The 17,090-nt window shown below is 48.4% G+C and overlaps 1 protein-coding gene across 7 annotated transcripts in view; it reads left to right on the forward strand.

Annotated features, from left to right (window-relative positions):
• Positions 1-17,090, forward strand: part of PLEKHA6 (pleckstrin homology domain containing A6) — a 159,986-nt gene that overhangs the window by 93,275 nt on the left and 49,621 nt on the right. For all 7 annotated transcript variants that reach the window (XM_053605226.1, XM_053605227.1, XM_053605228.1 and 4 more), the window contains exon 4: positions 16,839-16,919. In XM_053605226.1, coding sequence (XP_053461201.1) covers positions 16,839-16,919 — 81 coding nt within the window. The remainder of the gene's footprint in view (positions 1-16,838; positions 16,920-17,090) is intronic.

The following is a 17,090-nucleotide window of genomic DNA, read 5'->3' on the forward strand; positions in this document are numbered from 1 at the left end:
CCATGTTTGAAAAGGCTGTCATCCCCATTGAATTGCCTTTATACCTTTGTCAAAAGCCAATTGAACAAATATGTGTGGATTTAGTCCTGAACTCTCTATTCTGTTCCATTTATCTATACATGTATCTTATTTTTTATTTTTTATTTTTTTTGTGGTTTTTGGCCAGGGCTGGGTTTGAACCTGCCACTTCCGGCATATGGGACCGGCACCCTACTCCTTGAGCCACAGGCGCCACCCCATGTATCTTATTATTATTTTTATTTTTTTTTTGAGACAGAGTCTCACTTTGTCACCCTTGGTAGAGTGCCGTGGTGTCACAGCTCACAGCAACCTCAAACTCTTGGGCTTAAGCAATTCTCTTGCCTAAGTCTCCTAAGTAGCTGGGACTATAGGCACCTACCACAACGGCCGGCTATTTTTTGTTGCGGTTGTCATTGTTGTTTAGCTGGCCCAGGCCGGGTTCAAACCTGCCAGCCTTGGTGTATGTGGCCGGTGCCAAAACCACTGTGCTATGGGAGCCAAGCCCTATATACATGTATCTTTATGCCAACACTGTGTTGTTTTGATTACTGTAGCTTATAATCAATCTTGAAGTCAGGTAGTCTACTTCCTCCAACTTTATTCTTTTTCACAGTTTTTGATTATTCTAGTATTTGGAAATTCCTTTGCATTTCCATGTGAATTTTAGATCAACTTGTCAACTTTACAAAGAATTTGCTGGGATTTTGATTGAGATATGTTATATCTTGGGGCAGCTCCTGTGGCTCAAAGGAGTAGGGCGCTGGCCCCATAAGCCTGGAGGTGGCAGGTTCAAACCCAGCCCTGGCCAAAAAAAGAAAAAGAGATATGTTATCTCCATAGAAAAATATGAGTATTTGGCATCTTTAAAATATTGGGTCTTCTGATCCATGAAAATAATCTTTCTCTCTTTCTCTGTTTAGACTTTAATTTCTTTCTTTTTTTTTTGGTAGAGACAGAGTCTCACTTTATGGCCCTTGATAGAGTGCCGTGGCATCACACAGCTCACAGCAACCTCCAACTCCTGGGCTTAAGCGATTCTCTTGCCTCAGCCTCCCAAGCAGCTGGGACTACAGGCACCCGCCACAACGCCCAGCTATTTTTTGGTTGCAGTTCAGCCAGGGCCGTGTTTGAACCCGCCACCCTCGGTATATGGGGCCGGCACCTTACCGACTGAGCCACAGGCGCCGCCCTAGACTTTAATTTCTTTTAGCAATGTTTTATAGTTTTCAGTGTATAGTTCTTGTACATCTTTTGTCATATTTATCCCTAAGTATCTCATATTTTTTACACTGTTATAAGTGGTGTTTTTAAAATTTCAATTTTTCATTTTTGTATATAAAAACACAACTAATTTTTCTATTTTGACTTTGTATTTTGAACTTCTTCCTCTCTCCTCCTTTTAAAATTCAATTTAATAGGCTTGGCGCCTGTAGCTCAGTGGCTAGGGCACCAGCCACATACACGGGAGCTGGCAGATTTGAATCCAGCCCCGGCCTGCCAAACAATAATGACAACTACAACCAAAAAAAAGTTGGGCGTTGTGGTGGGCCCTGTAGTCCCAGCTACTTGGGAGGCTGAGGCATGAGAATAGCTTAAGCCCAAGAGTCTAAGGTTGTTGTGAGCTGTGACGCCACGGCATTCTACCTAGGGCGACATAGCAAGACTCTGTCTCAAAAAAAAAAAAAAAAATGTCAATTTAATAGAGCAAGAATCTGGAAGTACTGAGGTTTAGGGCATTTACTCGCCATGATAAACATTTAACATGACAAGTAAAAACAGGAGCATCTTTATCTGTTTTAAGGCAGTAGGTCATTTCAGTAGCAGCCCTACAGTCAGTGTAAAGGGTGGAAAGGAGTGGTATGATGAATTCTGACCCTACAAAAAGAGAACTTCCCAGATCTCTGAGATAGTCCTGAGAGTGAATGGAACACTTGGGAATGCAGTGCAGCCCCTTTAAGAAACCAGGCCAGGCAGTCACCAGGCTACTGGGAAGGCAGCCCAGGAGATAAGATAAGGCCTCCTGGCTGGTTTAAACCAGGGTCCCAAGCCATAGTGCCTGGACTACAGATAGGCAAACAGAAACCAGGGGTGATAAGGAGGAGGTGCCAGCTACTAAACCCAGGCTGGCAAGAGGTCCATCAGCCCATTCACTCATTTGGGGCCTGAAAAGAGAAGGCAGTATTAATTGTGGGTGTGTAGAGAGTCCACGAGTATTGACCTGCGTATCCTATCATATTTATGATCACAGTAAAAAAGAAAAATCTTACTAGGCTATACTTACAGGCATTCTGCTTTATACGTAATAAGTCTTGAAAAAAAGCGTGGTAATGAGTTCTTTACGCTCTACTGATACCTTTATCCTCTAGTGCAGTGATTTCCTTCCTTCCTTCATTCCTTCCTTCCCTCCCTCCCTCCCTCCCTCTCTCCTTCCTTCCTTCCTTCCTTCCTTCCTTCCTTCCTTCCTTTCGTGATTTTCAACCAGTGTGTCACTGATGTGCTGTGAGAGGATCGTAGGTGTGGCACCAAAAATTTTAAAGACCATTAATTAAATTATTTTCAAAAGAACTTCCAAGCACACTAAGTATATTCTTTTTCTTACTCTTTTTTTGTTTGTTTTTTTTGGATCAACATAATTTAAGTGTGGCACGGAAGTCTAACTATAGGTTTAAGTGTGTTGTGAGATAAAAATGGTTGAAAAACACTGCTCTAGGGAGATGCTCTGATACAGGGTTTGGAGACTACCTGATTTCTTCCTCAAAAAGAAAATCCTGGCAAAGACTTACTCTGACAAACCCGGAGAGCTGCTGTCTGCACATATCTGCATAGATTTGCATGTGTTCTAACTAAACATAGGTACTTTTATGCTGAATTTAGATTTCCCTAAACCAGTTACTTATTTTTAAAGGGGTGAAGAGGGGATTTAGCTCTACTCATTTCTGCCCACTTTTCATCTGAATCCTCCAAAGTTGCAAAAATGATCTCTGCAAACTTGGATATATAAACAACATCCTGCTTGCATAGCTTATAAAATAATTCCTGTAATTGAATTCTTTGCCTGTCAACGTGGTGTCCTCTTAGTTTCTATTACAATTCCTGGTTCCGTTCTCCAAAATCCCGAGGGTGAAGAGATGTTAAAGCAAAGAAACCAGGCGGTGCCTGTGGCTCAATGGAGTAGGGCGCCAGCCCCATATGCTGGAGGTGGTGGGTTCAAAACCAGCCCCGGCCAAAAACTGCAAAAAAAAAAAAAAAAGTTTAAAAAAAAAAAAAAAAGGCAAAGAAACCTTCTAACTAAACAGTCAGGAGATGGAATTGCGTAGAAGCCTTCGAGGATTAGCGCACTGTTCCTGGAGGGCGCAGTAGAGGCAGTTGTGTGGCTCTGACGACCACCTTCCCACTACCTCCCATCCCAGGGCTGGGGATGCTATGACTACCTTTGTCTGCTCTCCTTCCTCCAGGAATAAATAAAAATATCATCCCTCCCCCAGATCCCAGCTCCTCTATTGGGCCGCCAGGCAAATATTTCATAATGTGGGCTCATCCAATTGGGCATCGTGCCAGAGCCAAGCGCCTCAGGTTGAGAGAGTGCTCCAATCAGGCCAGGCAGCCTGGGTGGGACTAGAGGGTTCTCCCTCGCCACATGGGAGGCAGCAGCATTACTCAGGTGAATGGCGTCAAGGTTGGAGTTGCTACTTTCTCAGGGCTGAGTAGAGGAGACAGGGCTGAACGTCAGGCAGCTTGAGACAACCCAGCATGGAAGGGGTTAAAACCAGCTAGCATGTGTGGCTGTTAATGATTGCTACCCCCCAGGGACCTGGTGAGTATTAAAGGGAAACCTTTTCCCTATTCCTGAGTGTGAAAGGAGTCAGGGCTAGAGGCAGCAGAGGGGACAGCAAAGAAGAGCCGGTGAGTGAGTGGTTGTCTGGTCTGTGTTTGTCTGGGTGGCTCTGGAACAGATAAGGAAGCATGAGATATACCCATTCTATCAGCTGGGTGGATTTTTGTTACAACCAGACACACATTCTCAGCTTGGGGCTGGATTCCAGTATCATTACTGTTTATTAGAAGGAAATTGTCAGAATTATCTCAGTCCAAGGGAGTAAACTATACAACACAGAAGCTGGAGATGCAAACTGTTGTCTGTCCTGATACCAAGACAATGGTTTTGTGTGGCAACCCTGCACACAAAGCTGGAGCCGCTGTTCTTCCTCCCTCTTTCTGAGCCATTGTCTCCAGAGAGGGGCTCCAGAGCTCTGGACAGAGGCAGCACCAGCCTCTCTTTTGGGCCAATTTCCCGAGACCGGGCCACAGAAGTGAGGGACCCAGCCACAGGAGACTAGGATAGCTGTGCTCTTGCCTCGTATCCTTTTACTTAGCAGGGTCAGGTATGGGGAGAGGTGTAGGGTAGGACAGAATGGGGTTGGAATGGGCTGCAGAGTTGGAAGGAGAATTCTTAGTAAGAAGATAAAGTTGTCATTTGGCAGCAAAACTTTAAAGAGAACTTACCTTTTGCATTTAGATGTCTGTTGTCCCTATTCCCTCAATTCCCCCTTCCCTTTTTTTTTTTTTTTTTTTTTTTGAGACTGAGTCTCTCTCTGTTGCCCTAGGTAGCATGCTATGATGTCATCATAGCTCACAGCAACCTCAAACTCTAAGACTCAAGCAATCCTCCTGTCTCAGCCTCTCTGGTAGCTGGGACTATAGGTACCCCCTACAACCCCCAGCTAGCTTTTAGAGATGGGGTCTTGCTCTTGCTCAGGCTGGTCTTGGACTCCTAAGCTCAAGCAGTCAACCCGCCTCGGCCTCCCATTGTGCTGGGATTACAGACATGAGCCACTGTGCCCAGCACCGCTATTTCCCCTTTAGGTCCCTTATCCCCTAAACCTCCAAAAGATCTGTGCTCTTTGACCCAGGCACCTTCCAATGATGTGTCAGGCTGTGCAGGGGTGTGAACGAGAATTTATTGGCTTTGTTGGAGGAGGTGGATACACTGATTTTCTCAGCTGATGGTATCTGTGTGTGTGTGTACTCACAAGTGTGCATGTGACTTAAAAACAAAAAAAAAGAAGAGAAACTGTCACCGAAACAATGTTGACTTTACCCCTATTCCCTTAGCTAGGAGTCCCTTTGTTCCCCTGCTTCTTTCTTGGAAGAAAAAGGTTTGATGACATAATGGTGATTTGGGGCCAGACCTGGGCAGGGACTCTGGGCCCTGGAGAGCCTCCTGGGCAGAGACAGGGTGCTGCGTGTGCCCGTCTTCAAGGTAGATTGGAGAGATGAGGTAACTTCTCCCCCGGCCCCCCCCACCATACACCATTGCTTTCAGCCATGGTGCTTCTTCTGGCTGGGCTGCCCATAGGCAAACAGAAACTAGCCACGACAAGGGGGAGGTGCCAGCCGCTAGACCCAGCAGGGCAAGTGCAGAAGCAGCCAAGTTTCTGGGCATCTGAGGCCAAGAAAGAGGGGGAAGTAGAGCATGGGAGAGGGCTGGGAGGATACTTGTCGTGTTCTGCCACGTACTAAAAGTCAGCTGCAGATGTGACTAGCCAACAACCTTCATCCTTACAATTTCAGGAGAAGGTGGGGTGGGGGCAACCTGTGTAGTTGTCCCACACTTGCAATTTTATTTTATTTTTTATTTATTTATTTTTGTAGAGACAGAGTCTCACTTTATCGCCCTCGGTAGAGTGCCATGGTGTCACACAGCTCACAGCAACCTCCAACTCCTGGGCTTGGGCGATTCTCTTGCCTCAGCCTCCCGAGTAGCTGGGACTACAGGTGCCCGCCACAACGCCCGGCTATTTTTTTGTTGCAATTTGGCTGGGGCTGGGTTTGAATCCGCACTGAGCCACAGGTGCCACCCACACACTCGGAATTTTAGTGCTCTGCTGTTGCCACCTTGAAATTCTTAAGTTTGAACAAGGGGCCCTGCAAATTATGCAACCGGCCCTATTCTCAGGCCCAGCCAGAAGTTGCAGCAGCAGAATTGTTGCTCATCTATTCTAACAGGTGCAGGCTGACTCACCTGTTACTCAAGCGTCACTTACCGAGGCTGGCTTCCATCCTGGCAGAGACCCTCCTGCATCTTTCTCCCTTTCCTCCACTCTCAAGGCATTCTGTTCCTCCTGGTCAGGCTTCCCTGCACAATCTTCCCTCAAGGCTGCTGTATGGCAGGGTACAGGGGAGGAGCAGCAGTTTCCCTTGTCTGATCACCTCCCTGCCTCCCTTCCCAGGCACTCTCTTTACTGGGCTGTGGCCAGTGGGTGCTCTAGGTGGAGTCAGGGCCAAGAAGCACCTCTTCTATTCCTCTGAGATCTCCCCTCCCCTCTGGCACCTGCCTCTGTGCTGTTTGTTTAGGAACAGGTTGTTTTCCTGTGATGACTTCAGTCCCTAGGTCTGGATGGGTGCAGGGAAGGAAGAATGCCGAGCCTGCTGTCCTTGGGCACAGCCCCTCTGTCTTATCCCTCTGCTGTGCCCAAGTCGTGGGGTACCCCTCATAAATCACCCGAAAACCAAGTCCGATACAAAAGCAAGAGGTGGTTTATTCACAAGCCTGGGCCTGGGCTTCTCTTGTTCCTGTCGCAGCAGGAGAGCAGAGAAGCCCCTGCAAATTGAAGGCTGTGGGGCAAAGTGGGGTCAGTGAAGGCTGTGAGACAAAATGGAGTTAACTTGGTCCTTTCACCTCCATGCTAGCTCTTCCCTTTCTGGACCAAAAGGCCCCATGGAAGACCTTCCTTTCCTCCTCCTCCCTTTAGCATCAGCTAGAGGTCGGCCAGTCCAGAAAGGGAAAATGAAGGCAGGAGGGCGGAACAGATCCCCCTTCATGTCTCTAGACTCTTCCCCTTCTCTTCTTTCCCGTTGCCTCCCTCCCACCCCCTGGGGGCTGCTGTATGACCTTTTCCAGTATCTCCACCAAGCCTGCACAGTTAGTAACGATACTTTCAAACTCTTGAGAGATGTCTTAAAGCATATGATTTGAAAACAATGAATTGTCTAGATTAATTTTGATTGGACTTTAGAATGTATCATTCGATTTTTAATTTTTAACTTTTTATTGCTGTTGATAGCAAATTTTCCTTTCTTTTTGGTTTAGCTTAGGACTACCAGGGAGTGTGTATTTCCTGAGGCCACTGAGCACATATCAGCTGATGGAAGAATAAACTGATTTGGAATGAAGTGTTTTAGAGAACTCAAAAAAAGTTAGAACTGGGAGGTGGCTTAGAGAACGTGTAGCCAAGTGGCATCCAATAGGGTGGAAAGTTGTACATGATGGAGTGTTTTGTGACTGTTCTGTCCAACGTGGTAACCACTAACCACTGGGTCTACTAAGCTACAATGAGATAAACTGAAATTTTAATTTATTCAATTTTAACTAAAATTTGAATAGCCACATATGACTAGTGGATGATGCATTGGATGGTGCAGATTTGAGATTGAGCTGTTTATTCTTTTATTTTATTAATGAATATAACACCAGTCACTTACTGAGTAACTATCATGTGCCAAGCCGTCTCCTAGACACTTTAAATATGTTGTCTCAGCAACCCTGGTACTACTCCCTGTATTCTCCATGATGGGGAAACTGAGACTCAAAAAGGTAACTCAGTAGCAGTCAGCTACCAACACTCCTGATTCTGAGACCACTGGTCTCACCCTTTTCCTTAAGGAGAATCCATGTGCTGTCCATTCTTTGCTGTAACGTGACAGCTTTCTTCACAAGCCCTCCAAGTCCCTTTCCAGATATCGCTCTTCCCCCAGATGTCAGGAGAGCTCACAAAGGACTGTCACTTTTTGGCTGGTTCCATGGGTGGCCCTTGTTCCTGGGCTTTCTTGCAGCAGACAGCAATCCGGGGAGATTCCTGTGCTATCGGAGTCCTTGGCAAGCACCCCGAGTACATGAGAAGTTCCAGACTCATCACTTCTGGCAAAAAGAGGTGTTCAGATTTTCCCATAATTCCTCTGTGTCCCAGCTTGCCCTATTACTCTAAGTCTTAAGAGAGAAGACTAGCCAAGCCCTCCTGGGGGGTTGGGGCAGATTGGGGCTCCCTGGGCAGGCAAGGAGTGATGTTACACTAGCGCCTGCCTTGCCACGGCTGCCCAGGCTTCCCTCAACATGGGAGGCTTGCTACTCCAGGAGCAGCTGTCCAGGCCCCTGCTCTCCTGCACCAGCTGATTTATTGCTTTTCTCCTCCCCAGACAAAGCCTGTGCTTTGTAGACTCTTATCAGAGCCTGCCTGGCCTGTAGGGAGGGAGAAGGAGAGGAGGGGCCCTGAAGCAGATGGAACCTCCCCCCCTTCCCCTCCACCCCTGTGAGAGGGATTTACGGCTGAGAGTCCCTGCCTCCTTCAGTTGCTACTCACCATCCCAACCAGAACAGCACGCTCCCTCCTCCAGGCCTTGAGCAATCAGCTGACTGCCCTACAGCCACTCCATTGAATAGCCATTCAGTTCCCATTGCTGGCTGTGCATCAGAGTTCAGGGATAAAGAGATAAAGAAGGCCCAGGTTTGAGCAGTCTGTGTGTGGCTGCCCTCCGCGCCTCCATACCCAGGCACCCCACATCTCCCAGTCCCTAGACTGTAGCTCACAGGCATGCCCAGGAAAAGGTTTGTGGCTTTCACTGCTGTGTTATTGGAGCAGGCCTTGTGAAGGCGGGTCTCCCCCTGAGAGCTTTCTCTTCCTTTCCTGGAGATGATGAGCTTAGCCCGGGTGAATAGCAGGGACTGGGAAATCCAGGGAGATGTGAACTTCATCTCTCTCCTGTCTCAATGGCTGGGGAAATGCACTTCAGCCTCCCTGACTCTGAAAGGGGCCTTCCCAGCCTCCCTCCCTCTGGTAAAGACCAGAGGCTGTGTGAGTTTTATTTTTCTCTTTCTTCCACACTCCTTCAGAGAGCATCATAACCTTTCTTCCCCTGCTGTCTGACCTGGTGGGAAATCTGTGCTATCTACTGAAAAAAGCATCACTTAATATTATTGTTTCATTGTTAAAATAAGAAAGCTAAGTCACTGAACAGTTTGATTCTCAAACTGCTGGACTGGGAGCCAAGAAGACATCAGTAGCATCTGTGGATGTGGAAGGAGAGTTTCAGCCCAGCTTCATTACTCTCCAGATGCTCACTTAGTAAAATTCCTTCTATGGGGTAGGGTGGGGTGGGGTGGGGTCCCTGCTCTCTGCAGGACACCAGAACCTCATCTGCTGAGCTAGGAGTGGCAAGAGATGGTTTCAGTGACCTTCCGCAGACCCGGAAGCAGACAGCTGGGCTGCCTCAGCCTCTAAAGGGAGGAATTTGGGATTCAACTCAGCGCTAGTGGGGGGATGGTGGTGGTGGTGTGATTAATTATTGTCTACCCTATTACTCCTCGGATCCTTTCTGTGTTGCTGACTGTTAGGCAAGGGCAACTTGGAAGCAAGGGTCTTCTTTCTCTGCTTCTATCTGGCTTATCCACTCAGGGGAAAGTTGAGAGAAGGGAAATCTGGAGCTGGAGCTATAGGTAGCTCTTTATTTTATTTCCTTTTTTCTTTATCAGAAAACCAAACAAGAGCTCATAAGACAAGGAGTGTGAGGGGCTCCAGGGAGCTGGGCTGCCCCAGTTCTCAGAGTTGGATCAGGGTAAGAGGGAAAAACGCCTTCTGTCCTGCCCATGTTGGCATCTGGGTCATGGGATCACAGGTCTTAACAACTGTAAGGGGTGGTGCCTGTGGCTCAAAGGAGTAGGGCGCCGGCCCCATATGCCAGAGGTGGTGGGTTCAAACCCAGCCCTGGCCAAAAACTGCAAACCACGCCCCCCCCCCCCAAAAAAAAAACAACTGTAAGGAGCTTCAGCGTTCAGACGGCTAAAGTCTGGCTGTCCCCAGGAAGCATGTTCCATAATGTAGCAACTATATGGGATGCTGGCCTGGAGTCTGGGAGGGCTCTGCAGTGCCAGGCGTGAACTCTTTAGTCTCTGGATCATGGAGAGGAGGGAAGGTCTCAGGCCCTGGCTGGGCGGTGGGTCTGGGGCACTTCAGAGACTTGGCGGGGCAGCTCTTTATTGACCGATGTAAGACTTCTAATATTTTAATAACTGGCATGGTTTTTCAGAAGACAAATAAAATTCCATAAGGTAAAACAATCAGATTAAGATGAACTATCCAAACTAGAGTAGAAGATCAGCATGAAATTCCCTGGCATGATGTCCACATTCCCTCTCTCCATCTGTCTAGCAGGCATGTGTGCACACATTCTTACTCAAGTGTGAACCCATTACCCTGACTAAAGAGCACACAGTGCCCCTTCCCCTGCCCTCCTGTTTAGGCTTTCCCACCTCCCATGGTAGGAACAAGGGACCAGCCAGGGCAGGGGCTAGGAGACCCTTCAGTGAAAGATGAGGGAAGATGAGCTACACAGGCTGGAGGGCAGATGGCTGGATCCCTCCCCTGACTTGTGATTTCCCTCCCTGCCCACTGAGCCATCTCTTCTGGGTTCTATCCAAGGTAGAGGCTGAGCTCAGGTGGGATTTCCCCAGCGTTCTACAATGGCCATGGCAGGTTTGTGGGGATTGTGTGTAAGAATGGGCAGAGGCAAGCAGAGAAGGGAGCATATATGTCTAGTGTCCTATTATGCAGCCCAGGAGCTTAGTATTTTAGGGCCTTCCTGATTTGCTTGGGGGAGAGCACCATATTCTTGCCATTTGGGATATAACTATGGCATCAAGGGAGGGTTGGAGCAAGGGCAGAGAAGAAAGGAAAGAGCAAGTACAAGGATGGGTCAGAGCTGCTGGCGGCTGGTCTGCAACACCTGTGGGACTGGTATTTTGATCTGAGTAGCACGTGGAAAAGACAGTGCTGTTTAGAGGGCTCCTTCCCACTTGCAAATACCTAGCGTTGCTGCTAGGGCCCGATGCCCTCTGACCTCTCCTTTATGTGGCAGTAGTAGGTAGGAAAGCAGAGCAGCTTTGGTGAGAAATTGGCTAGAGAGTGCATTTTTTTCCTAGAAACAGCTTTGGGAATCAGCTACAGCAAGATGATTGGAAACGTAAACTGAGCTGGTTTTTAATTAGGACAGAATGGTAGCACAGATAATCCACCTTGAAATAATGATGAGATCCAGCAGGGAGGTGGGGAGCAGGAGCCCCACCTTCCCTCTGTGGCTACAGAATTCCTCCTTGGAGAATAAGAGGGAAGTGGGAGGGATGGGCCCCAGGCAGCCCCCTTTGCAGCCTCTGTCCATCTAATGAGCTGTAATGCCAGAAGCCAAAGCGTCCTCTGGATGGGGAAGCCAGGCCAGGGCTGATTCTCTCTCAGCAGATTCTCAGGAGCTATGGAAGTGAGGCAGTTTGGTGCACAGCATAGAACCAAGAGGGGCCCAGAGGGTGGAGGCAGTGGAGTATATTTCTTTGATAATGATCACAGTAGGTGCTCTGGGTGTCACACATGCCTACGTGTTCATATGTGCACATGTGCAAACACGCATGCCTGCAGAGGGTCATGAAGGCTCAGGTTGATTTTGCTGCTTTTGACATCATGGTGTCATGGCCGCTCCACGTGGAGGCTGACTGTAGCGTGGGATGCACGGAGACAGAGTGGTCTCTATGGTGAAGGGCCACGAGGACTGAGGAGCCGAGGCTGTCTCTTCAACTATAGAAAAGTCCTATGAGGTAGAGAGACAAAGTCCTGGAAAATGGAGATCATCTGCCTCTTTCTTTGTAATTTATTGGTCTTGGCACTTCTGGAATGCCTGCCCCTGGCACCCTCAGCCACCGCCCCATTTACAACCTTCTCGAGCCTGGGACTGTGTTTTTCATTTCCTAGCTCCTGCACCTGGCATACTTCCTGGTTTGGTTTTGCACAGAATGATCATAGTCATTATCTCTTATGCAAAACATTTCATATTTTGAGTGTATAGCTATTATTTCATAGAATCGGTATATGTGCTGCTGAGGTAAGCACTATTAGTTCATAGAATTAGAAGATACCTCATCTGCACACAAGTCTAAGGGCTAGAGAAGTAAAGTCACACTGCTGCCAAGTTTTCCTTCTACTGATGGCACTGCCATCGGGTCTACTCTTGGAGGTGCCGTGGATAAGTGAGTGCCTACTGCACAACTCTGGAATTTAGGGATGCTCCTACCGCCATTGCAAAATCTCCTTTACTGCTTGAGATATTCCCCCTTTTCTTGGGTAGGATTTGAAATGTCCATTTGGACATGTGTTCGTAACTATTTGCCCTAGAGAAATGAAAGCCTTTTGACATCCCAAAAGAAAGGAAAGAGGAGCCAGATCCTTGTTTTCCATTTTGAGGTTTGGCGTTTAGTAAGTTCTTCTTGGTGTCTAACTTAAAATGAATATGTTATATACTGTAGTTTAGTGGTAAAGGGAAAGAACCCCAGCTAAGGCATTCTGTGTGCTGACTTAATCCTGAGGATTTCAGAGTTCTCTATGAGCAGGGGAAGCCCTGGAGCCTTCATTCTTTCCTACTCTATTGCTGTCTTTTCTGAGAATGGGAGAAATAATTTAACTTGCAACTTAAGCAAAGGCTGTGGGAGGCCCCTGAGCCCAGCTTGAAGAGAAAGGGGCTATTTTTGCCTTCCAGAGGAAGAAAACTCATTTTCCCAGTGCACCTCACCCCCTCCTCCTGCTGTGCGGATGAGCTTAATTTTCTTCCTCTCCTACCAAAGATGGTTCAAAGCCAAGCTATATATTCAGGGGGGAGCCAGGCAGGGAAGCTGAGTTAGGGGGTGAGGGGGCAGAAACAGCTTCTCTCGTGGAAAGGAAGTAATTAATTTTAAGACAGAGCTGAGACAGGGAAGCCCTTGATAATAGATTGTCAGATTCCAAATGCAGGTGGTTAAGAATTAAATCAGAGCGTGGAGAGGTTTTTTATTCATTTATTCAACAAATGTTTATGGAGTACCTACTATGCACAGGCAGGAGCCTCAAGCAGGCATCAGGAGAGGGCCTAGCTCTCCAGGACCATAACAGAGTCCATGTAAACAGATTAAGGACAGGGAGAGGATGTGATCTAAAAACTGAGGCTCCCTGTCACCAGGATAAATCATTTGCAAAAGTCCCACTAAATGGCTGAACATGTTGACCCTTTGGATTTAAGATTAGTTGTTGACCCCAGTGATAGCTAACCAGCTTGTCTCACCATGGGATCAATAATAATGTTGCCCATTTGCTTTTCCATTCACTGATTGCATTGTTTCCCGACCGAGTTCTGTCCTCATTCCAAAAAAATTAGATTAGTTTTTCCCTTTCAGTGTCTGTTGTGACATCACAGAATTGCCATAGCAACAGACTGTGATGTCAACAGAATGCCTGGTGCTGCTAAAAAGAACCACACTGGGCAGAAAGAAATCTGTCATGTGAAGACAAAACAGAATAATATAGAAAGCCAGAGGAACTGAAATTTGGTATCAAAAGAACATCTTGACAGTGTAAGATAACAGTGGGTCGGGAGCTTCCTTTGCTAGACCACTTTACAAACAAGCAAGGCACTTCATGAAGATTGATTGGAGAGCAGCCTTGCCTGGAGGCAGGGGAATAGAGATGACTTTCAGAAGGTCTTTGCAGTTCAAGGAGCCTAAGACACAAAGGGCATTAGGAAAAGGGAAGATTTGACCATCTTTGGCCTCTGGAGAATTCAGGAGAATTAACAGCAATACAAATCTCCTTGTTCCTGAGAAGATCTGGCAGTCACCAGCTGGAATTTATCATCTTGCGACTGGGAATATTTTCAGCAATAAACACACAATGACCCTCCCCACGTCCCGCCCCGCCTCAAGCCCAGTTGCTGCCCTCTTGCTCATAAGCCTTAGGAGGAAGCTTTCTTTCAATTTTGCCTGAGCAAAGAAGCCTGATCCTTGGCACTAGTTCTGGCTCCATAACGTCCACGCCCATCTGCCCGACGTGCTCCGCATGAGCGTTAGCTGGACTACCACATGCGGAGGGCGAGCGACCTGGTGCTGTGTCCAAGGGGAGCATGTTGGGGGACGGTGGCAGAGAAGCTTCATTCATTCTGCTTCTGTCTACACAGAAGCAGGCTGGGCAGACTGAGAGAGGAGAAAAGAGACTTAATCAATCTCGGCTTCTCAGCAGCGACAGCAATAACAGCGAATGAATCTGGAGCTTCTTTTAACCCTTGTGCCCACAGAATCTGAAACGCCTCTGAGAAGCAAGTTGATTGTCAGCTCAGGAGCCCATGTTCTGGGGTGGGGAGTGGGGGAGGCAGGAGGACCGTCTCTCTGCAGGTCAGGCTGGCATGAGTTTCTGCCGTGCAGATGGGAACACAGCCCCAGACTCCTCCGCCCGCCCAGCTACTCTGTGTCCTTAGCTCAGTGAGGTCGGACTACCTGGAAGTGGTACACCTGCTCTGTGCATGCCTGTCTCTCCATTTCGGCATTTTCTCCTTGGAATCTGAACTGGGAGGATAGCACCCCCTCCTCTCTTATCCTGTCTCCAGGGCTCTGACTGGTAGCATTCTGGCTGGATGTTAGGAAATCACAGGCCTATTAGGGCACCTGGGTGACCCCCACCAGCACCTGCAAGAGACCCCTCCCCCTCTCCAGTGCCAGAGCCAGGAGGAGGGGGAAAGCAGCAGAGCCTCTGCCACCGATTGCCCTGGATCTCTGCCACAGCATTACAAGGTGGACCGGAGGACTTACTTCTCAGAGGGATGGTAGGAGCAGGGTGGCTGGTGGGTCCTCTGAGGCTGCCAAACTGGGGACGGAGCTGCCAAAAGGATGTTGAAGTTTCGGGCTGATCGACGGGTCAGGTAGGGATTTCTTTCACGGACCACGAACCAGATTGCCAAGTTAAGTCCAGAGAGTTGGCATCTTGTCCTGTTTGGATCCTGGGGGCTTCAGAGTGAGGGGTCCGCTTGAGGTGACCTGGAGAAGGAAATATAGTTAGGTCAATCGTTGCTGCATTGCAGTGCTTTTGAAGGGGAAGCTATTTTGAAATTGGTAGCGCCGGGATAGAGAGAGGACGTCATTTGTAGAGGTTGCTGGGTAGGAGAGTCTAGGGCAGGGAGAGATGTGCCCTACTCTAAAAAGACTCGTGATACTGGCAGCAGACTGTGTGTGCTTCTGTGTGTGTGTCTATAATAGTGTCTGCAGGGAAGGTTTTAGTAGTCACCACCAGGAACGTGCAGAGCAGAAGGAGACTGGAGGGTTGGGGCGGGGGCCAGGTGTTCCTTGCCAGTGGGAAAAAGCAAAAAACTTGGCACCTCAGGGATCTTAGTTGTCATAGACTTCTTGCCCCCAGACTCCTAAATGGGGCAGAGCTGGTAGCAAGTGTAACTGGAATCAGCTACCCTTCCTTGCAAAGATCCCCTATGATTAAGTTGAGAGCATCCTTGTTGGACCTGAGGGAGGTGGGAATAAAGTTTGGGAAGCAGGGAGCAGATGAGCAATGTGCTAGACTTAGAACCCAGGCCTGCAGGACACTGGCCAAATTTTGGCTCACTGGCAAGTCTGGGCTGCAAAACCCTGGTTTCTACATAGACTGTAGCTATCACCTGCTGTGTTTCCATCTCCTGCATGTCTTTGTCTTAGATCTGAACATGACTGCTTTGGATGCTGAAAAAGCACCCTTTGATTTTATCTTTAGCTTCAGCAGACAGCCCAAGGGCTGGGATGTGTTCTGTGCTATTAAAAGGGGGTCCTCAAAAGGTTCTTTTACTTCTCCTATCCAGCTGAAGAGTCCTCTGGTGCTGGCTGGCCTGCCACTCGTCAAGCAGAGCTGGTCCTTTGCTGTGAGTGTGTTTAAGTGACCCATCCTCAACAGCCTCTGTCCTGGTACCTGCTTTGTAGGGTAGACTGAGGCCTGCTGTGGGCTCTGACAGTATTTCTCTAGAGGGATGGGTGAAGAAGGCCCCAAAAACTCACCTAGCCCTTCCCCACTGGCTGGATACTTGAATCTCCACTTCTATATTCTTGCCAAGTGGTCCTCACTTACAGAATCCATCTCAGCCGCCATCTGTGGCCTAGACCCATGGCATCAGCCCTCTCCAAGCTCTGTCTGCTGCCTTCCTCCCGTCTCCCCAAGAGCCCACTGGGGAATTGTCTTGACATACCAGCAGCCAGCAGAGCCACAGCAGGACTCCCCAAAGGAGACTCCATGATCCTGCTCCCCATCTGTCTCTGTATACACCCCTCCCCTGCTGTGTTCCCTCCTGTCTCCCAGCAGGCTGTCCTCACAACACCCCACCCCACTCCTTGCCACAGCATCCCTTAATTAGATCTGAGTGTTGAGCCAGCACTGACCTTCAAGCCTGAGAGCTCCTAAGGTCTCGGCCACATCAAGTAGCCCTTAGAAACTGGACTGTGGGAGTGGGTCCCAGTCCGAGATTAAACATGGACTTTCTGGATCTCTCATTTCCTTTTAAGAAAGAGATGGCGCATAAGGCAGGAGAGGAGTCCAAGGTCGCAAGAGAGTTCTTTCAGCAAATAATGAAGGAGCATTTTTTTATGTGAAGTGCAGGCAGGCGTTGTCCCTAGTAGAGAAACCGCGTGTGTGAAATCTTGACAATGTTGAGTGGTGGTCGGAATCCCTCCCCCATCCTTCCTCCCCACACCTAGGGTGACCGCAGACAGGGATCTCTGGTGAGTAGTTAACACTGACTAGCAAGAGGTGCGCAGGTTTCGTTCCTTCCCTCCACCGTCCACTCCTACCCCATCCCAACTACAGCCACCTGCAGACCCCACCCCACTGGAGGATGGAGGGTACAAGCTCCTTACATTGTCCCCTGTCCCTGTTCAGGGCTGTACAGCCTTTGGCTTGTGTCTCGGCCTTCTTCATCTACATCACAACTTCTCTCCCCTTTTGCCTTTACAGCCACAATGAAAGACGAAACACATTTCTACATCCAGTGACTGGCCAGGTCCCAGAGGAAAACAAGAAATTTGACTTGAAAACGTAAGTTTGCCCCCACTTGCTGTTTGGCCTTTCCATCCTTAACCACCACCCTCTCCCTGCCCCCTTGAAGCTGGGAGGGAAGGAGAGAAGGGATTTAGGGTCATTTGCCTCAGTTCTGAGGACTGAGAGCTTCTGAGTCCCATCTAGCTCGACACCCGTATCTACTACTCC

The sequence above is a fragment of the Nycticebus coucang genome, chromosome 10, assembly GCF_027406575.1.
Source record: "Nycticebus coucang isolate mNycCou1 chromosome 10, mNycCou1.pri, whole genome shotgun sequence".
NCBI classification, from domain to species: Eukaryota; Metazoa; Chordata; class Mammalia; order Primates; family Lorisidae; genus Nycticebus; species Nycticebus coucang.